Source organism: Psammomys obesus, unplaced genomic scaffold, assembly GCF_907164565.1.
Source record: "Psammomys obesus unplaced genomic scaffold, mPsaObe1.curated_primary_1811, whole genome shotgun sequence".
In the NCBI taxonomy this organism is placed as follows: Eukaryota; Metazoa; Chordata; class Mammalia; order Rodentia; family Muridae; genus Psammomys; species Psammomys obesus.
The window spans coordinates 6,687,957-6,710,564 of record NW_026591643.1 but is presented as its reverse complement, the minus strand read 5'-3'; the positions used below and the strand labels follow the sequence as shown (position 1 = coordinate 6,710,564).

The window sequence follows — 22,608 nt, the reverse complement described above, 5'->3', positions numbered from 1 at the left end:
CCCCCCCCCCGCCCCCTCCCCTCCCTCCTTCTTCACGAAATGAAAGGAAAGAGGGGAAAAAAAATCCCTTAGAAGATGAGTAAACAAGCGTGTGCTAATCTGTTCGCCAGCACTCCACCTTCCCAATTGAATGAGTCCCTGTTCAAACTGCGGGGATCATGACCAATCAATCGGTTTGGAGCGGCCAAGCCACCCAGCCTTCCTCTACTTTGCCGTTTGTCTCCTTCCCTTCGCCGCAGCTTCTCCACCCCCTCTTCTTTCTCTCTTTCTTTTTTTAAGAAGACAATCTTAAAGTAACAATTTAATGAAATTCTGTACACACCCCCTTACAGTCCTCCCCGCTCTCCTCATTCCGGCTCCAAACACACATTCCTGGTTTTGTTTTGTTTTGCTCTGCTCCCCATCACCCCCGCCTCTTATTTTCATTTTTATTTTGCCTCGTGGCGGGAGAGAGAAATCTGTCTTTCAGGGTCCTCTTTGCCCTTTGCCTTTACGTCTAACCTTTTCCACAACACATGAGGCGTTGAAACTTGATTCTCAGATTCTTTTTCATGCTCTTATTTCTTTCTCTTTCTCCCATGTTCCTTCTTTCTCTCTATCCTCCTTCCGTCATTCCACTCTTTCTCTCTCCTCTTTCTTGCTTTCTCTTGCTTCCTCTGTCTCTTTTGCCTTTCTCCCTCCCGTCCCCAAATTTCCTTAAAGTTATATTGTAGTGGGTGGGTCCTCTTTTCCCTGAGCCCCCAATACATTTACCTTCAAGCTTCAGCTAACCGAACTAATTTCCGAAATCCTCATAGATACAACAGAAAATCAGGTGAGAAGTGGTTCCAGGGTTATCTACCTTGTAGAAACTGTGGCTCAGTGCCGCACCACCCCCATTCCTGCCCCAGAATATTCTTAAAACATCCAGTTGGTTGTTAGACATGATATTTGTTGAATATAAACAAGAAGAAACTCCGCATTTTCCCAGTTTTAACCTATAAAACAACCAAGTCTCCTAGCGATGTCCCAGCACAGGTAAGAAGATAGAAGTCTGCTGCTTGTGGCTCTATGTTTTGAATTGAAACATGTATGTAATATATATAATTTTTCTTTTCCCCCCTCTTTATGGAACTCAAAAGCTCCCCCTTATGGCAAAACAGTTTAATAAGTCAAAATGAGTTAGCCCTGGTGGATTAGTCCTTTGTCAGTCTGTCCAAATAGTATCCTCTTAAAAAGGTGTCATTACAGGTAGAAGTTATGGTGGAAAACTGAGGGGGAGAGGCTGCTGCTAATTAGTAAGTTGCTCTCGCGTGGTATTCCCTTTTCCGGGGCTGTTCCAGATCCTTCCCGAGACTTGGGATCTTTGCCTCATGCTCCAGGGAGGGAGAGAACCATTGGAGGATACACGGTGATAGAAGGATGAAGATTGGTGAGATCAGCAATGACTCAGATGTCCCCTCCATCAGAAGCTGGAATGTGGCAAGCAGGAATCATGGCACTGTTTTGCTAACCAACTATCCAGATTTGTGTCCTCCTGGTCAGGGAAGAACTTGCCATATAGTATCAGGCTAAGAGTTCTGGAACTCAGCTTCTCCACTTACAAAGTGAAGCTCAGCTACATCCTACATTTTTTAGACACTGGATGGAAAAAAAAGTTTACTGTGCACTAGGCCATGGATACTTCCCTAGGAACTATTTCCCCAGGCAAACCTCTCACTCTCTATAACTGCGAGTCACCTATACAAACCAGGAGGTTGTCCTTCACAGAAGAAAAAAAGATAAAGGATGAATTGCACAAATCCTGTCATTCAATATCCCTCTCCCTAATGGCTTTTGGAACATGACTACAGCTCACTTCAGTTGCAACAATTAGGTATTTGAGACTGTATTTCCAGGGGCCTTTAAGTCATTGTGTGCAATAGTTTTAGTATTTGTAGACATTTAGAATTTCACCTGCTCTCCAGCCAGGAGTGAGCATAGAAGGCATATCAGCTTCCAACACATCCACACCTTTCTTCCTGTGAAGCATTTCATTGCAACCTTCCAGTCAGCTATGTTGGTAATGAAAATATACACTCCACAAGCTTATCCTGAGGACAAAACTTTCTTAGCTGTAGAATTTCTCTCTGTGCACCTTGTATTCTCCCTGGCTACTTAAATAAAAACAGAGCAGGTCAAATTATTTCTTCTTTATGAAACCGAATGAAAGGAAAGAATAGATATTCTAGCTTGTTTCATTCCTTGAGGTCAGTCCCGAGATGCATTGGGAATCCTTGGAAACACCTTTTGCTGACATATTACTAAATGTATAATTATTAGCCTGGTAGAGGGCATGGTGGGTGAAGGTGCTTGCTGCCAAGACTGCTGACCTGAGTTCGATTCTTGGGACCCACATGGTGAAAGGAATGACTCATCCATCTCTTTCAAGTTGTCTTCTAACCTCCACATATAAGCTCCTCAACAAATCAATAAAATAAAACTTTTAAACACACAATTATTATTTTACCTCACCTGTCTAGGTGTCTACTCTTATTACACACACACACACACACACACACACACACACACACACACACATTTGCTTGTTTTTAAGCTGTTTTCTAATTTTAAGTCTCACAGAACTAGAGAAATTGTAAACTATGGCTCATAGGTCACTCAAACCAATAAGTTATGCATGGCCTTTTTAATTTACTTACATATAAAATAATAATTTTATTTTATATGTTCTGCTCTCCTTTTCACTTCATCATTTAGTCTCTTGTAGATTTTGTCTCATTTTTATCTTTTCATTTTTTTCCCCTTTTCAGTATTAGAAATTGAATTCAGTGGTTCCCACATGGTAGCTCTGCCGGTGCTCTACTATAGGGATAACTCCCATTTAGTTCCCAGTCCCTTTTATTTAAAAATTTTTATTATTCCTTCACAATTTATTCATTATATATCCCAATTGAAGCCCCCACCCTCAACTCTTCCCAGTCCCACCTTCACTTCCTTTTCCCCCCATCCTCTTCTCCTAGTCCACTGAAAGGGGGAGTTCTCCATTATTGCCATGTGCCCATAGCTTGTTAAGTCTCATTAGGACAGCCTGGATCCTCTTCCTCTGTGGCCTGCAGGCTGTATCATCAGGGGTGAGTGATCAAACAGCAGTCAACTGAGCTCAGGATATAGGCAGCCTCTGCTCCCCTCACTCAGAGATCCACATGGAGACTGAGCTGCCATTCAGCCACATCTGAGTAGGGGGTCTAGGTCCTCTCTGCGCATGGTCCTTGGTTGGTGTATCAGTCTCTGCAGGATCCCCTGTTACCTAGCCTCTTGGGAGCCTCTATTAAGTTCTGGGGAAACTTTTTGTACTAGAGCCCCCTTTACTTTGTACTTTCAATCCTTGGGACATACTGCCTCAACATGCATTTTACTTGGAAATAATTGAATGCAATATATGTAGCCCAGGAAGGTATAAGGTTCTGTTGGAATTTAGAGTAACATCAGAATAGTGCCTTAGAGACTTAGATGGACTTGAATGCATAAATTGTGACCCAAAGTACTGGCTTCAGAATTACCATGACTTGGGATCCTATGACCTTCAGCAAGTGGTTAATTTTTTCTGAATCTCAGTGGCTAGGCCTTGGTGCTTTCATGAGGATTAAATTAGTGTATTGTGTGACACAGTAGGTGCCCAATAAAGGGCCACCCATTTCCTTTCCATAGATTTAGATTTAATGGTCACTGGGCTTCTCTGTCAGCTCTCCTCTACAGCCAAGTCTCTCTATCCTTTACTCCCAGAGAGTCAATTATTCTCTTTCAGAATTACTAAGGCAGCATTGTCTTCCTGTAGAAACTGTGAGATAAGATCTTGCATTGTTCTTGGTGTCCTCTTTTTATCTTCCTACCAAGATTAGGAAGTATCCAGGGCACAGACTCCAAAGGTCATTTTACTTACCTGCTGTGAAGACTGTAAGGAGCCACAGAGGCCCCCAGCAGCCTGAAGGGCTCCCTCCTCTGGGCTCTCTGAAAACTTCTGATGAATTTGTCTCAGCAGGTCCCCAAGGCAACTTAAGCTCCATCTCCAGTGTTCAAGGAATTTACATGGAGCTTCCCCAGACATGGAGCTCAGCGCTTCACATGTTGTTCAAACCACAGTTGAACACACACACACACACACACACACACACACACACACACACACACACACATGTATGTATGAATGCATGTATATTTTACATGTGTGTATCACAGCTTCTCCTGTAGTGTCAATCATGGTGCCATAAAGCCATGAACACATCAGATTTGTGAGGAATACCCACCCTAAGGCCTCCCTTTTCTTAGTTTTTACTGTTGAGGAGGCACTGTGGATATCCTGATAAATCTGCAGTGAGATTCACTAGCGTTTCAACTGAAATAACAAGTATACAAAATTTGGGAGAAAATAAAGAATTACAATTTTTGTTAAACAATCACTCTATTAACAGCTTGTATTTGTCATGCTTGTAGTAAGTTGCTTTTATTGGAGCCTTCCCAGGAAACACTTATAGCAGGCCTGCAGAGGAAGTTAAACTGGGATGGGGGTGGGGTGAGTAGATTGTAGAAAGGAAGGAGATGAAAGAGAGAAAGAGAGAGAAGGAGGGAAGGAGAGAGGAAGAGGAAGGAGGAAAGGAAGGAAGGAGGAAGGACTTGAGAAGGGAGGGACAGAAGGGAGGGAGAGGAGTATTAAATGGATAGTGGAGAGCATAGTCAGTTCAGGTGTAACACTGTGTAGCAAGTTCAGAGACCATGAAACACACATCCAGCCTTTAAAAAACAGTTTCATTTGTACAAACTTCCCAGGGCTATCTGGGCGATGAAATAAGATAGTGGTTATCATGTAGCACTCTGTTGTGACTTGGCATGTCAATGAGCACCGTGTAAACGCCAACTTCTTCATCTTTGCCTCAACAGTAGTTTAATTGTGTTGTGGATATACATGCAGGAGATGAACAGTGTCATAAGCTCTGGCAGGGATAATGACTTCTCCTGATGGCGTGCCTGCTGTGTGTCACTTAAAATGATAAGGATTAGAATACATTCATACTACTTATTTTTTCTTTTTACAAGATTAAGGGTAACTTTGAACATAATTTAATTGCTCAGAAGGTTACTATCAATTCTATTTTCTTGAATTCTGTTAAAAAATAAGTGGTTGTTAGCTCAATATAATTTGAATATCTCCAAGATTTTTATTAAAATGTTTTAAAAATTACTCTTAATTCTAACAGTAATTGAGTAAGTACTGTTCTTAGGTCAGTGCCACATGGAAAGGGAAGTAGGGATCATATCCTGCAATTTTCTACCTGCATCATGTACAGGTAGAAAAACGCAGCAGAGGAGCTACATTGTCTGGATATGAAGTCTGAAAGTCTGTTGCATTTCCCACGTTCATTCCTGGACCATTCTATTTGTTTATTTGTTTATCTATTTATTTATGTCCAAAACTGAGTAGTCCTAGAATCAGCTAAGCCCCTTTCAGTTCTTCCTGCTAGCTTACAGGAAGCTGACAGAGATTTCTAGACTCTAGCCCTCGTCATTTGACTGATACCAAAATCTGTCCTTTTGCTTGTCCAAGGTACCTAGGGCATTTGCCAAGTTTAGAATTAAAGTTGAAGGTGAAAACTACTGATTAACACTTTATTTTTACCGTCTTGTTTGTAGAAAAACATCATTTTTCTGGATTCCACTGATTTTTATTTTTCCTTTTCTTTTTTTGTATTTTTCTTTTAGTACTAATAATAACTTATTATTTTAGCGCCAGTTCATACTCTAGTATTAAATCTCCAGAACAATAATCTGTAATTTTTTCATGGTCTTCCAATTTTGCAAAAAACAAATTAAGCTTAAAACAATATGTTATCAAAACAACAACAACAACAACAACAACAAAATAGACAAATTCTATGACACATTGAACTCAGAGCTACCTCACTTCAACGTCCACAGTCTTAACTGCAGGGCTGACCCACCTTTAATCCATCTTTATCTTTCTATTCTTTTGAACTGGAACCCAAGAAATAACTATACAACACAGTGGAAGAAGGCTTGTTAGAAATCAGAATTAGGCAATGATGGGCAGTCTCTTCTTTTGGCACATTTTGCCTTGTTTTGTTGATCAGAAGAGAAACATTTAATAACTTAGCTTTTTTTTTTTTTTTTTTAAAAAAAAAAAAACTTTTTGTCCTGCTTAACTGCAGGACAAATACAAGCGAAGAGAAGAACCTTGAGCCACATAATGAACAAAGCTTTCAACTCATATCCCCCCAAGAGATTGCAAAATCACTGTCCAATTGGCCACTTTTTATATGAACTGAGATGGCAGGCCCTCACTTAATCACTGGTGAAGACTTTTTCCTTCGAAGCCAATCCAGCAATGCTTTCTGATAAACCCAGTCTACCTCAGTTTGGAATATCTTGACTTGTCAGCACTTTTCTGCGTGTTATTCATGGACTGAACTCAGATTTTCACAACTCAATTAGATCTTTCTTTCCTTCCTTCCTTCCTTCCTTCCTTCCTTCCTTCCTTCCTTCCTTCCTTCCTTCCTTCCTTCCTTCCTTCCTTTCTTTCTTTCTTTCTTTCTTTCTTTCTTTCTTTCTTTCTTTCTATAATTGAAGATGCTTCCACCTAGAAAGAGTAGCAGTTCACCCCATGTCACCTAGCTAAAAGACCAAACGTCTAACTCAAATGTGTTTCCTCTAAACTAGTGTAAAAGCCACCACCTGAGTAACATTTTAACCATTAAAACAAACCATTTTTAGGAACTATTGAGCTTTCTCTGTTATATTGTTAGGTGTGATTTTGTGTTTTCTATGCTAGATAAGATAAGACTTGCATCGTGTACCTTTTGCTTCTCCATATGGAGTGTATCCTCAGTGTTTTATGCTGAGTGCAGTGAGCATTTGGTGCCATCCACCAGACTAATTAACTCCTGCTGTGGGTGACTTCAAATAAAGGAGGTCATGCTTCATTCAGTTTATCTTTTACAGAGTCCTTCCATTTCTTAAAACCCAGAAGAGGAAAACCAAAGACACAATACAAAGCAAGCTTCCTTTTCTAGCTGGAAGTTCAGGCCTGCTCCTTGCCAAACCAGCCAGCCAACCAGTTGCTTATCAACTGGTTAACAACTGCTGCTGTCCTGTGTACACAATTCTAGGTAGATGTCATATTAATTAATATATGCCATACCAGGACATTATATTTGTCACTACCAGAAGTATTTTATACTCTTTTAAATTGAGCATTCTTTTTATAAGTAAAGAGAAGAGACTCTCCTAAATTCACATACCCAAGTTTTTCCACCCTGATTTCTGGCCCCCAAATAATCATGTGTCCTACAAAACTGCTGTCTATCTTACTTTGAATGATGAGGATTCATTTATTCATTCAACAATTATTTATCAATGTTGGATCATTTACTTGACATTTTGCAAAAGTCTACCTAGCTGTGTGAAGTGATATTTTTCATTCTTACATCGTTACAGCTATTGTTATTAATGGCTCATAACTGTTGCTTGCTTTTCTTCATTAATTTATTTACTTAATCACTTTACAGCCTGATTGCAGCTCCCTCCCTTCCTCCGTTGTCTCTCCTTCTTATCCTTCCAGTATTATCCTCTATCCTTTTCCCCCTATTCCTCCCTCCCCTTCTCTGAGAAGGGAAGCCATCCTTCCACCATGGGTGCCAACCCACCCTGGCATATAAAGTCTCAGCAGGACTAATCCCATCCTCTCTCACTGATATAAGGCAGCCCAGCTAAGGAAAAGGGGTTCAGAGGCAGGCAACAGAGTCAGAGACAGCCCCTACTCCAATTATCAGGGGATCCACATGATGACGAGCTGCACATCTGTTACATAAATGTTGGGGGCCTCTGTAAAATCCCTGAATGCTCTTTGATTGATGGTTCAGTCTCTGTGAGGCCTTCATGGACCCAGGTTAGTTTACTCTGTGCATCTTCTGGTGGTATCCTCGACCTATCCAGTTCCCTCAATCTTTCCTCCTACTCTTCCACAGGACCTCCCTCCTTCCCCCAAGCTTGGCATATTGTTTGGCTGTGGGTCTCTACATTTGTTTCCATCAGCTGCTGGATGAAGCCTCTCAGAAGACAGTTATGCTATGCTCTTGTCTGCAAGCATAGCAGAGTATCAATAATAGTGTCAGGGGTTAACTCTCTCCCATGGAGTTAGTCTCAGGTTGGGCTAGTCACTGGTTGGCCTTTCCCTCAACCTCTGATTCAAATTTTGGATCTAAGGTTCAATGGTGGGTTGGTATCCTCCCTCCACTGGAAGTCCCAACTGGAGACAGGAGGTGGCCATTTCAGGCCCCATATCCCCTGCTGCTAGGAGGCTCACTCAGCTAGTGTCACCCTCACAGACTCCTGGGAGCCCTTCCTGTCCCAGAGATGCCCACCCCCACCAATTTCCATTCTCTCTCCCAGGCCCCTTACCCCATAGCATCTGATCCAAACCCTATTCCCCTCTCCACTCCCTTCCCACCCAGTTTTATCTCTCCATCTACTTCAGATGTTATTTTATTTTTCCTTCTCAGTGAGATTCAATCATCCAACCACCTCCCTCTCTGTTACTTAGATTCTTTGGTCTGGACTGTAGCATAGTTATCCTGTACTTTATGGCTAATATTCACTTATAAGTGAGTATATACATGTGTGTCTTTCTGGGACTAGGTTACCTCACTCAGGATGTTCCATTCATTTGCCTGCCAATTGCATGATGCCTTTGTTTTTAATAGCTGAGTAGTATTTCATTGTATAAATGTACTACATTTTCTTTATCAGTTCTTTGGTTGAGGGACATCTAGGTTGTTTCCAGTTTCTGGATATTATGAATAAAGATGCTATGAACATAGTTGAGAGAGTGTTTTTGTGATATGGTGGAGCATCTTTTAGGTATATGCCTAGCAGTGGTATAGCTGGGTCTGGAGGTAGAGCTATAATCAATTTTCTGTGAAACCACCAGGTTGATTTCAAAAGTAGTTGTAGTTTGCACTCCCACAAGCAATAGAGGAATGTTTCCCTTGCTCTATATCCTTGTCAGCATGTGCTGTCACTTGAATTCATGGTCTTAGTCATTTTGACAGGTGTAAGATATAACCTCATAATTGCTTTTATTTTCATTTTCCTAATGACTAAGGAGGTTGAGTATTTCCTTAAGTGCTTCTTGGCTATTAATAATTTCTCAGTAGCGAATTCTCTGTTTAGCTTTGTACCCCATTTTTTAATTGGGTTACTTGGTTTGTTGTTGTTTAATTTCTTGAATTAGTTATATATTTTGGATGTAAAATCTGTTGTTTGCTTGTTTTATGTGCTGAGTGTTTTAGATACTATATTATTAATTCTTTAGAACTTCTAGTAGCAGGTAATAGGACTATCTCCATTTTACAGAGAAGAAAAAAATACTTTTAGAGCACTGTGTGAATTTTTGACAACTAAAGCCCAGATTCAGTTGTCTTCAAAGGCCACATTCTTAGCCTATATGTTAAGCTGCAGCTGTAGAGGATCTTTCGAGATCACTTGAGGTATGATGCCAGAAGAGCGACTTTACGTTCACTGATAAAGATCACCAGTAAATCATTAGCCCTCCATAATGAGAATGGGAAACACGTTTGAAATGACTGTTGATAGAGGCAAACACATACATAATTCCAGAGGAATACAGACCATGGACTTGGAACATATAAAAACGTAGTCTTATCTATCTATCTATCTATCTATCATCTATCTATCTATCTATCTATCTATCTATCTATCTATCTATCATCTTTTCCCATGACTACCTAACTATAATTTTGTGATGAAACTAAGGACTGTATACGTTAAACATGTGTTTTATCTCTCAGCTTCCACATCCCCTGAAAATGATGAGAAATGCCAGTTCATAGTTGTGTATACTTAGAGTGTTCAGTGTGTGCTAAACTGAGATTTTACAGAGCCAAATGCAGGTTCTATTTTCTTACTACTGTTGAATTCCACTGTTACCTTTTCCTTAAAGTCTGTGACGGAACTATGGAGGTAGAAAACTATATATCTCCTGGTTTTAGAGCTACAAAATTCGCTCTGGTATAGCTACTGTTTTTCCAGTTATTGAATGAATGAGAATATTATTTACACACAATTTTACAGATTATTTTATGGAATGGGAAATGCCCATTCTGACTCCAGTGAGAAACCCGTGACTTCGGAGGGTGTGCTCCCGAGAATTCTCCCCACTCATCAGCAGTCTAGAATCTTCTCCACAACTCTCCAGCACACTACATAATGGTGCCTAGCTCTGGAGGACAAATGTGACCCAAGCTTACACAAGATTCTCTGCAGGGCAGCTTTGGTCAGCCAGACTTCAGTTAACAAATGGTTATAAACACTTCACCAAAACAGTCTGTGTCCTTCGCACATGTATGGTCCCAAAGGCAATATTAACTAGTGTTTCTGTCTTGATTCACAATATTCACCTTTCCGGAAGGGGAGCACTAGCACTGACAACTTCTGGAAGACAAGAAGTTTGGAAAGGGAAGCCACCTCCGGGTTGATGCCTACAGGTCCAACTTATCGTCTTCATGTGAAAACAGGTAAGAAAATCTAAGGACAGACAGTGCCGGGATAAGTGCCTATGCTGAGTTCACAGACACAGAGTTTAAACCCAGCTATGTAGTGACGATTTCAGAATTTTGGTTTCTTTTAAAAACACAGCAATATTGTAAGAATGTTTGGTTTGTTCGTTTGTTTGTTTTGCTGTTGTTGTTTCAATCCCAGGTGTGAAGATGTGGGGCTGCTTCACAGCAGCTGACTACGATTTGCATCGTGCTCATACAAAGGTGTGGTTTTGCCAGCTACAGATGGTTTCTGTGACTGTGTGACTTTTGCAATTCTCTGGACTTTTCAGAGGGTATATAAATGCTAGGGCCCTGAGAGGTGTGGAGTACAGGGTTGTTGGTCACAGTTTGTTAAGTAGCCCTGTGAAGAAACAACAAGAAATTAGATATCCCGATGGCAAAGATCAAACTTGCCCCAAGGAGCTCAGTCCCCATAATAAGCAAGAAGTAGTCTAATGATAATGTCACCCCCTTTCAAGGTCTAAGATTATTCAGGGATGTTTTCTCTTCTCTCTTCACCCTTTTTCCTCTTTTCTCTAGTGTTAGGGATTGAAGGAAGAAAAGTGGTAGAGAGGGTTGAAAGAAAGAACACGACTACCCTGCAACAAGACCATGCCAGGCAGAACTTACTGAGGTCACTCATTAGTTAAAGGAGGTCAGTAATACCAAGTTCTATTGCTTAGCATTTCTCTGAGGATTAAATGAGTCAAAATACCAAGTATACGAGGTTTGTTTATAAATGTTCGATTAGTATGAGTCACGTAAATTGTCATAGTCTTTATTCCAAGTTTTCCCAGATCCTCAGAAGCATCTTCAAGTCAGGACAAATGGGAAATTCCTCTACTAACTTGAGAAATATTTATCAGTAGTCCATTGCGTTCCAGACATTAGGACAAGTACTAAGGATTCAAGTATGACTCTCATCTCCCTGAGCTTATATGTTTACTAATACTAATGAACATGTGTTAAGAATCAAGAAGTGCTGAGGCTGAAGTACTTTGCAATGTATACACTAGGCCTTAACCCGTCAATTTTACTCATATGAAGTAAGTGAGAGTCTTAGCCATGCTTTCCTGTCCGAGAGCCTGAGGCTTACTAGAAGAGGCCAGCTGATTCACAGGCTGCTATGTGGGATGTCAGATAAAGCCATGTAACTACACAGGTTTTGAATTTGTCTGCTCTACCTAACCCCTTTCTTGTCAGTCATCAGAAAATAGGAAGCACACCGATATCTCCTTAACTTCATAGCTAGGTCCTAAGTCAAACTTCCTGCACATCAAATCAGCAGCCCAACCCCTGTCTCCCCACCATGCCCTCCATCATTTGTACCTCTCTTTCATGTTCTGGGAAAATGAACTAAAGTGGCCTCTCCATACAGTGTGTGTGTGGTTGTAAAAATGACATAATTCAGTGTAGTCAAAATGTCCATACAGAAGTACATTCTTTCAGAACACCCCTCTCCCTCCTCCCCACCCAAGCTCTGCAGTCTTATGTAAATGTCCTCTCTAGCCAAGAAGGATGTGAGGACTTGGAGAAGGGATTTTGTGTCTTAGAAACAAGCTTGGGGGCAAAACAAGTTGGGTTTAAATCCTGGCTATGTCACTTACAAAATACATGCCCCTGGGCAAATTACCTCAGCTCTCTTTTGGTCTCCATTTCCTCATCTGTAAATAGGCTTAAAATTACCTCCTTTGCTGAGTTATTGTAAAGCATGAATAAGATAGTGCAGTAAAGTCCCTGGCATAGTGCCTGGTACAGAGGCTGTGCTTAGAGATGCAGCTGTCTGTGTGAGGAGTCTGTCTCATAACACACCCAGTCCACAGGATCAATCAAACCCTGTGAGTGATAGACAGAAAGTTATACAAGGGGAACAACTCAAACCATAGGTATCTGTTCTGGGTGATTCCATTTTCCCCAAATGGATTCATTCATCTCAGTCTACATTTCAAGAGAAGGAGAGAGAGATGCCTTCTTTATTTCTACTAAAAATTTTTCTTTTTTTTCTTTTATTTCTCTATCTTCCTTCTCTTCTGCTTTCTCTTCCTTCTCCTCTCCTGCTTGTATTTCATTTTCTTCTCTTTCTTCCTCTACTTCCCACACTCATTTAGTCTCTTCTTTAATTTTAAATTTCAGACATCATAGGGTCCAAAGATGGCATTTCTAGTTGTTGTTTTCTCTGGACTACATGTGTGTGTAAAGTGCCTGACAAGTATCATGGAAAGAAGACACACCTTTAGCAAGTGGTTCCAGTGCTGGATCTGTCATACTGACGTAATTGGCAGCCTTGTTGCTCAGGCACTGGCATCTGGCACCCTATTCTTCAAGAAATACCAATTTGGCTTTTTTTGTTGTTGTTGTTGGTTTCCTGTTGCCAGGAATACAACATTTTAATTTGATAATGGCAACAGAATCTTGAAAAGAGGGGCTGACAATAAAATATGAAGAATGAATTCTGTTAATTTGGTTCCACAAACAAGGAAGGAAGGAAGTGACAGAGAGCTACAGTCCTTGGAGATTTTCCTTCCGTCTTCTCTCCTTTCCTTTCTCTTGTCCTCTCTTTTATTCTGCTATTGCTTACAAATTATTTTTCCTATTGCCAGCACCTAACTTTCATGCTCTGGGAAAATGAAATAACATGGAGAGAGATGCTTCAGATGTAATGGAATCTATGGACTTATGTCCATCATGAAAGAAAGAATTAGAAAGAAGATGCTCTTGTATGGTAGCTCCCTCCCTGGATTAGAAACAGGGAGTGAGGTTCACAGGTGGATGTTAATTATCACTAGGTTTTGATGGGATAGGATCCAAGCTCTCTACAGTCTTTTGCAGGTAGCCAATCTATCACAATTCTCATAGCTTCAGCCAATTAAGGATTTTTCATAGAATAAAGTACTTCTGTTATTATTATTATTATGTTTATGTGTTGATGGGTGGGGGTTTGTATAGCAGTAGGTCAGAGTGTAGATCCCTTGGCAAGAGTAACAGGCAACTGTGAGGCAACCTGGGTGAGTCCTGCGAACATGTCTCAGGTCGTCTTCAACAACAGCACATGCCTTCAACCGTTGAACCAGCTCTGAAGCCCCTAAATAACGTTTAAGATTTAGAATTTTCCTTAGAATATTGAGTCAGGCCAATTTTCTTTGATTGGTTAATAATGGCAGATGTAAAAACAAATGAAAATGATGTTGTAACTCCAGCAAATACCATCTTTCTCTTCTGGTTTGTTTCAATTCAAGTATGTGTACAATTCCACAGTGCAAAAAGACTTTCTGCAAGGGTTAGCGTTTGCTTTTTTAAAAAGCCCACATTCCCGAGGGGTAGTGCTATCTGCCTGTAATGATGACACCTGAGACTGAGGTAGGGCACTTGCTTTGAGCTCAAATGGACCATGGACTACATAGTGATTTCTAGGCCAGACTAAACTGCTGAATGAGAGCTTCTATCAAAACCAAACCAAGCCAAGCCAAGCCAAGCCAAACCAAACCAAAAGAAACAAAACCTCATTATCATTGGTATTTTTTTTAACTTGAAAAATGACTACAAAACACTTCACATCCCCCATGAATGTCGTGTTCCTAGGAAAGTTAAGCATCTATATTGCAGTTCTCACCCAAGCCACGTAGAATCTTGAGGTAATTACATACTTTTTCTGTTGTTATTTTTCCAGATTAATAAACTCCAAACAACACCTCATTGCCCAAGAGAATGCAAGCTGACAGCTCCAGGTGGCTCCTCATCAAAGACTGAATACGCTCCTTGAATCTTAATCCTTTATAGTGACAGTCTGTAGTGGGATAGCCTACCACTGGCCATATCATTCTGCACACTGCAGAGAGGAAGGAAATCCTGACTCTTGTCTGCCCTCCTGAGTTATGCTGCACAGATTTCAGAGTCTATAGTTCGTCTTAGTGTATTTTTTCCCCAGAGAAATATGAATGAAACTATCTCTTGCCTTATTAATATATATTTTGATCACGATGCAATATCCAATAGCTGTGTTTTCTATGTCCCCATATGGTACAGGAAAATGAAAAATCTCACCTCTCTTGCTTATTCTTCATATTTCCTTCATGACACTAATTATACAGTCTAATTAGCATTCTCCTGGGGCTGCAGATTGTGAACTACCTGAAAAAAGGAGGTAAATTTTGAAATTAGCTTTATTTCATCTTTGTTCAGTACTTGTGGTTCTCACAACACATGATATCCTAGAAAGGAATGATTAAAGTTTTTTTTTTTCAAAATTTAATAGTTAAACACTAAATAGTACTGCCAGAGTTCCAATTATTTTAACAAATACTATACATCCTACAACTGGAATGTACTCTATTACAATGAAGAAGCTGAAGCAATTTTTTAAGGAGCTAGTACATCAGAACAACACTCCCACACTGAAAAGTCTGTACAAGGAATCTTGTGTCTCCTCAAGAGGCAGATAGTTAAATGGGAAGTGATAGCACTCAGGACAGAGGCGGAATCCCATGCAAAGCACTCAATGGAAAGATTTAGAAAGACAAGTTGACATGTGCAACTTTCTTGACTGATCCTCATGCATACTGTAAATGCCAATTAAAAATTGTGGGTTTACTGTTGAGTATAAGAGGAGGCAGTAAATGATAACACAAGGAACTGATATGAAAGCTTTATTCTTAAGTATTCTGGATACTGGTGGAGACTGGACTCCATTACATAGTGAGGGAGATGGCATGAGAACAGATGTGATACACTGAGGCATTCATTAAGAAAATCCCTGAGATATATAATACAATAGAAATCAGAAATATGTGGCTTGTTGAAGGCAGAGGGGGTAGATAGGATGACCAAATGTTGTAGAGAGTAGTTTAGGGACTAATTTCATCAAGAATCAATGAGACATAGAGAGTACCTATAGCTATACTTTCTAGGCTTCTAGAATGGCATATTCTTAGGAAAGCGAGAACAGACCTGGTCAGAACGCCACTCAGTGCCCTTGCAAGCCTGGATTTCTCTTCAGCCAGACTTTTCTAACTTGCACCTTGGACACACTCCTCCAGTTTCAGGACAAGAACGAAATTTAACATTCTTACTCGGAAAACATACAGATGAGTAATGTTATTCACCCTGAGCAGACATTTAGGAATATATATGTACATCCATGTACATATAGGCATGAAACAACTTAAAAAAAGAGGCATTTGAAAGAGAGCAAGGCAGGGTATATAGCAAGGTTCCCACTACAGAAGTTGCCTCTCTAACACATCCCTGTTCAGAAAGCCACCATGAATACTCTAAGCAAGAGGAGCTCACTGACTTACCAGAGGGCCCTGTGGAAACTTTGAAAAGTATAATGCTGGACATCCATCAATTTTTGATCCATCAATTTTTCTCTGATAAAATGTTAATGCCAACATGAAATCCTTCTGGTTTCATGAGCCTCTTTCTAGGCAAGTCGAGCTATTCGCTGAGGTCCAGTGCTTGAGGAGTGCTGGTAGCTGACTTGGGGACTCTCTATGGCTTCCACAGTGTGTGTGAAAGTACACACAAGGTCTCAGCTTTCTTAGTTCACATCAGTTTACTGCATTTAACAATTTCCAGAAGAAAAAGAACTCTCTGGTAACCATTTATTCCATGCTTTTCTCATGTAATGGTAAAGAATACAAAAAATATTTATTAGAAAAAATAAAAACAATAACAAATAAAGAATATTTTCTGACTTACAGCTTTTTGTCTGGAAAGATGAAGTCTAAAATGCTATTTATTGAAATGACTATTTATGGTTTTACTCTTTAAAGTCATAAGATATTAGCCTCTGTCATTTACCTGAAAATTCTTCAACTGTAGCATGCATGTTCATCACCCCAGCTTTTACATATGGTGTCCACTTCTCTCCCCTACTTGTAAATGTTTCTCTTATTGTTCTGTTTTCTAAAATGTTACTAATTAATAGTGGATGCAACAAATAAATACTTCAGTAAAACCAACTGTTCCCTGTTTTAAAAAGCCTTACCCATGCACACAACCCTTGATGATTTCAAGAGGCCAGAAGAAAATTGTCACAGCACTGGGGACTCTGTGCCTGACCTTCTGGCAGTGCCAAAGTGGTGCCAAGTCATGAAGATGAAAAGAAAACCAAGATGAGTCAGTTTCCCAGATGCTTAATTGTCAGGTCACCAAGGGCTTAGGGATTGGATGCAGAGATGCCAGGGTCTGTGTGGCCATCTGTAGACACAATTTCACATGTTCCTACACCCTAAAAGGCTAATTGATGACTGAAAGCATAGGGGTGGAGGAAAACATAGACAAAGGCCAGGAGACATGGACAGAAGAAAGGGAATGTGGTGGAGAAAAATTGGAGGTATCTCTGAAGATGAGGGGTGGGAGATAGTGCTATAGTTTCAAAGATAGACACTGAGTAGTTTTCATGGTCTTGGGTTCTCCCATTTCTAGGAGGACGGATACAGCTCCACCATTTACTGAGCACAGGCACTGGGTTTGTGATGTGTTACATTGGGAGTGAGAATTGAAAAATATTGTTATAGTATGTGCACTTGTGTATCTTGAAGATTAGAGGAGATGGAACACATCAAATGTCTAAGGCCACATGTTCCAACAGGGAAACATTGAATGGAGGTATCTTAGCATTCAGTACAGGTCATATAATACACACCAAGAAGCTGGACATGGAGATGTAGACCTATAATCTTGGGACCTGAAAGGATGAGGGAAGAGGATTTCAAGTTCAAGGCCAACCGAGACTGAAAGAATACCTTATTTAAAAAAAAAAAAAACAACAGCAACAATGATAACAAAAGATTTAGGACTGTAAATGGATGCATAGTACAACCATATTAGAGGTTTTTAAATTTTTTCTTTTATTTAACAAGTTAAGGATTTTCCATATGAACAGAGACAATAAACAGAGAGGAAAGAAAAGAATTTCTGATTTGAAAGCACAGAGCAGAGCATTAACTAATCAAGATGTGCTGTTTTGACTGTCCACTCTGTGGCCACACTCATCCACCATCACCTTCTTCCTCCCCTATTTCACAGCTTATCTTTCTGTTTTCCACCAGTTGTGCTCTGTGAGGGTATCTTAAGTAGTTTATTTGGAAATAGGTGTCCAATCTTCAGACGGCATTCAGACTGCAGCTCTGGTTGGCAAGGGTATTCTGAGCATTGACTTTGGAAACAGACATCCTGTGGTATGATATCTGCCTCTGCTTGTCGACTGTGTGTTCTCGGAAGTTACTTAGGCTCGCTGTGCTTGGCTTATTGTAAAATGTGAGTCACAACTTCACTGACTTGTAGATTTATTTTGAGGGTTAAATTGTAAAATCACGAGCATGATTGGAACAAGGCCTGAAACTCAGTATTTAATATACTAAATATTATAAGTAGTGATGAAGTTGGACTTACGTTACCATTAAAGTGTCTTCCAATGCTGGAATCACATATGAAATTCCATATGTGACGGAAGGAGGTTTAGTTGTACGTGTACTTCCAGTGAGGTTTGGGGGGGTGGTGGTGGCAAAGTACAAGTAAAATTCAAATCAACCTTAGTGAGTGACATTTGGTAGTGGGGAGACACTACCTTTTAATGTTTATCAAACAGGTTGAAGAAGATAAAATATGATTACTTATTATTGTAAAAAAAATCGGGAAGATGACTTTGACAGAAATACAAGGACCTGAGTTCAGATTCCCAAAAGCCTTGTAAAGCAGGGTTTATCTAGAGTCTCAGTGCTCCTACTCTGTGCTAGAGCCAGAAACAGAAGAACGTCCAGAGGTTTATAGGCCAGCATGGTGCTTCTAATGCTAAACAAGAAACCTTGTCAAACTAGTTGGAAGGTGAGGACAGACACCCAAGATTGGCCTCTGACCTCCTTATGTGTGTCGTGGCATGTGTGTGCTCACACATGCACAAAAATACTTATTGAAGTTATTGTGGCAGAAGAGACTACAAGCAAGTGTCCACTCTCTCCTTAAGTATGCATGCATTTAAATTTTAAAAAATGGTGTCTGTTGCATGTTTTCCTTCTACAGACTTATATGTTCACAGCCTTTGGAACTATAGGAGTCTAAAAACACAGTTCAGTGAGTCTCTGTTATAGTGCTACCCACTGGGATGGTCATTCATGTGTTGAAAGTTTGGCTTTCAGCTAATGGCACTATTAAGAATAAGAGGAATAGTTAGGATGTAGAACCTAGTTACAGGAAGTAGGTGGCTGGGACTATGAACCTACAGGGATTACTGAGATGCTGAACCCTTCCTCTTCTATTTTTGCTTCTTGGCTACTATGCGTGATCACTTTTTCTCTGAAACATACTTCTGCCATGTAAAATGAGTTTTCGGCAGAGTCAGAAATCACAGATGGGTAGCCTGTGAACTTTGCTAGAAGACAATGTTAAGCTTACACAATATGTATAAAACAGTTGCAAGTACTGACAACATTAATACACTTAAAAATTAATTTCTAGCTCAACACAATCTAGATACATTAGAGTATCTCTGTAATCACAGAGGACATAGTTTTTAGCAGTAGCTCAGTATTTATATGCGACTTGGCCTATCTAACATGTCCTCCTGACAAGCATCCCTTCTTGGCGTTGGTGGGCATTTAAGTCCATCATCTCTGCACTGAATGGTTTCAAAGGCATGGATCATATCTTTGGGGTTAATGCCTGACTATGTGCTATATCAAGGAGCAAATATTACCAAGTAAAGTTTAGTGCATCAACATAATAAGCACTTTTTTTTAAAAGATTTTTATTTATTTATTATGTATATAGTGTTTTTTTGCTTACGTGTACTCCTGCTCACCAGAAGAGGGCATCAGATCTCACCATAGGAGGTTGTGAGCCACCATGTAGTTGCTGGGAATTGAACTCAGGATCTTTGGTAGAACAGCCAGTGCTCTTAACCTCTGAGCTTTAAAATGAGTTTTTTTTTTAATTTTTTATTAATTACACTTTATTCATTTTGTATCCCCCCATAAGCCCCTCCCTCCTTCCCTCCCAATCCCACCCTCCCTCCCCTTTCTGCATGCATGCCACTCCCCAAGTCCACTGATAGGGGAGGTCCTCCTCTCCTTTCTGATCTTAGTCTATCAGTTCTCATCAAATTTAAGACACCTTGTTAAAAACCATGAAGACACATTTGAAATCATGTGGAGAAATTAAGTTATTATTTTGTCTGGCTGTGGATGTTGTAATCGTCTCCCATTCACTACAGCACCTTTGAGGTAGGTAAAAGCACTGGGAAACAGGCAAACCGTGATGCAAGTACATTTATGTGTAAGTAAGAAAATGGGTGACTCTGGGAGAACCTAAAGCACCCTGTATACCACCTAGCCCTCGTCAGACCTCCAACATGATGCCAGCCCCTGCTGGAGCTGAAGCCTGTAACACAACTTGTACTTGAAAGAGTAAAACATTAAAGGTCTCTGAAGGAGCTGAGAAGCATCAGCAAAAGCTAGAATGAGATCAAATACATGTGATCAGTATGATATATAATTGATAGTAGGTATTCAATAATATGATTACATACTCAGGGGAAAGTGGGTGAAACATCTTTGCAGGAGAGACTGCTGAAGGCGAATCAGGACCAGTGCATGGCAACAGTATTAACTATCTCTGTGTGCCATGCCAGATAGAGGATCAGCAACTTGTGGGCACTTACAGCACCTCCAGGTTGATCACTCGTCACACACTGACTGCAGTCGAAGCACTCAAGGCTCCTGTGACTCACAGAGGTAAAGGGAATGTCCCAGAATCGCGGAATAGGATTCGAACTCAGGCCACTGGACTGATAGTCACTCCCCCCTCCTCCTGCAGCTGCAATGCTCACATTCCCTCTGAGGCTTCCGCACCATTGTTTCTGAAAGCATCTCCCATGTCTCATGTGCTTTTTCTTCTGGCGTCATCCTAGCAGACACCAAGTTCACCGAGTTCTTTTCTAGAAAAAGCATCTACTCTGTGTTTTGGTTAAGAGTGGTCAACTCAGTCCTCTAGGCTAGCTCTGTTTGCAAGTTCGTATTACCTCTCCTTCTTTTTGAAAACTCCTCGTCTCATGCCAAATATGAAAAAAAAAAGACAATGGACAGAGAGGTGTCAGGAAGATTGTCCCTGTCCCTGAGGCCCTAATGATATGAGTGCTTCCTGTAAAAAAGAAGGACTTTCTCTGAGAACAGAATAGATTTGGGTCAAGCAGTTTTGCGTTGATAAAGACAAACACCTGAATGTATAAAATGATATAAAAAACTCATTTGTCATTTCAGTTTTGAAAAGAGGTGGATCTGATGGTCTCTAAAGTGTAAGGGCCTGAGGAGAGTAAGTCTACAATGTGCTAGGGGCATAAAACACAGGTCGGAAGAAGTAGAGAGAAATAAGGAACAGTGACAGAGGTCAACAAAACCTATGGCAGACAGGACAGTGTAGACACTACTGTAGAATGCTGGCAAATTGTTTGAGGAAAAATTATTTATGAAAAACACATGCATATACATGAACATTTATGTACAATGTTAAATGAATACTACCAAGCATCAGCAATTTTCACAATGAAGAATCTGTGTATATGAAGACATGCACATGGAGGCCGAGAATTGACAGTATGTGTCTTCCACAGTTGTGTCCTTGTCTTTTGATACAGGGTCTCCTACTGAGCCCAGATTTCACGGATGCAGTTAGCTGGCCGCCCAGGCCCAGTCATTCTCTAGCGTCATCTTCCCCAGCATGGGGATAACATGGTTTCTTAGTTAGGGTTTCGTTGCTGTGAAGAGATACTATCACTAAGGCAACTCTTGTGAAGGACAACATTTCAAAGTGTGCTGCCCACACCCACCCACTTTCTCCAACAAGACCACACCTGCTCCCACAAAGCCATACCTCCAGCAGCGCAATTTTCTCCATGCCGAGCACTCAAAAGCATGACCTCTGTGGGGGCCATACCAACTCAAACCACCACACAGGGGTTCAGGGCTCATAGTTTCTGCTTGGCTGGTGCAACAAACTCCTAGGTGTATGTCTGACAATACTGAGGTCACATGTCCAGTCTTTTTTTTTCTTTTTCTTTTTTTTTTTTTTTTGAGTGCAAGGGATTGAGCTTAGGTACTCTTACATGTTTAATCACAGAGTCATTTTCCCAGGACAGTTTTAACAAATTTTAAGTGTACTATTCTGTGTCATTAATTATATATCCATCACTGGGCAAACGTCACCAGCGGCCATGCCCAGAACTTTCCAGCTCACAAAACTGAAGCTCTGCTCCCCGGAATATCAACTGTCCATTTACCTTTGGGTTTTTGTGGTTTCTTGCAACTTTTAGAATTCCATTTTTTATATCTGAGAAAAGTATGACTGGTATTTTGATAAGAATTCACTAGATTTGTAGATGGTTTTATATGCATCTTTACATGCAAAGATAAAAGTCACAAGTACATGGGTAATTAATTCTTCTTAATTATGAACATGGATTAATTACCCACGAACTTGTGGCTTTTATCTTTGCAACAATATTTTATAGCATTTGGTGTATCAGTCTTTCATTTCCTCACAAATTTATTTCTATGTATTTCATTTAGGTGGCTATTAGAAAAGAGGCTGTATTTTTATTGTTTCAGATAGTTTGTTGTCAGAAAATAGAGATGCTATGATTTCGTGTGTCTATTTTATATTTAACTATAACTTTATTGCTGTAATAGCTGTCACGAATGGATGAAGTTTTACTTGTTCGTCAGCTTGTTTGCTCTAGATTTGTTAGGATTTTCCACATCTTGTCACCTGTAAACTAAGACACTTTTAAACTTGGTTCTTTCTCATTTGGGTATATTTATTTTATGCTATTTTTTTTTCTTTTACTGATTTCGTAGAGTAGGACTTCTACCATGCTGAATGGAAGTGATGGGAACGGTCTTGTCTGTGATTTCAGGAGGAAAAAGAAGAAGAAGAAGAAGAAGAAGAAGAAGAAGAAGAAGAAGAAGAAGAAGAAGAAGAAGAAGAAGAAGAAGAAGAAGAAGAAGAA

At 40.2% G+C, this 22,608-nt stretch overlaps 1 protein-coding gene across 1 annotated transcript in view; it reads right to left on the bottom strand.

Annotated features, from left to right (window-relative positions):
- Pappa (pappalysin 1) overlaps window positions 1–21,497 on the bottom strand; it is a 266,143-nt gene extending 244,646 nt beyond the window's left edge. Inside the window, exon 1 of the mRNA XM_055611618.1 lies at window positions 21,454–21,497. Within this exon, the coding sequence (XP_055467593.1) occupies window positions 21,454–21,497 (44 nt within the window). The remainder of the gene's footprint in view (window positions 1–21,453) is intronic.
- Window positions 21,498–22,608: the final 1,111 nt, after the last annotated feature.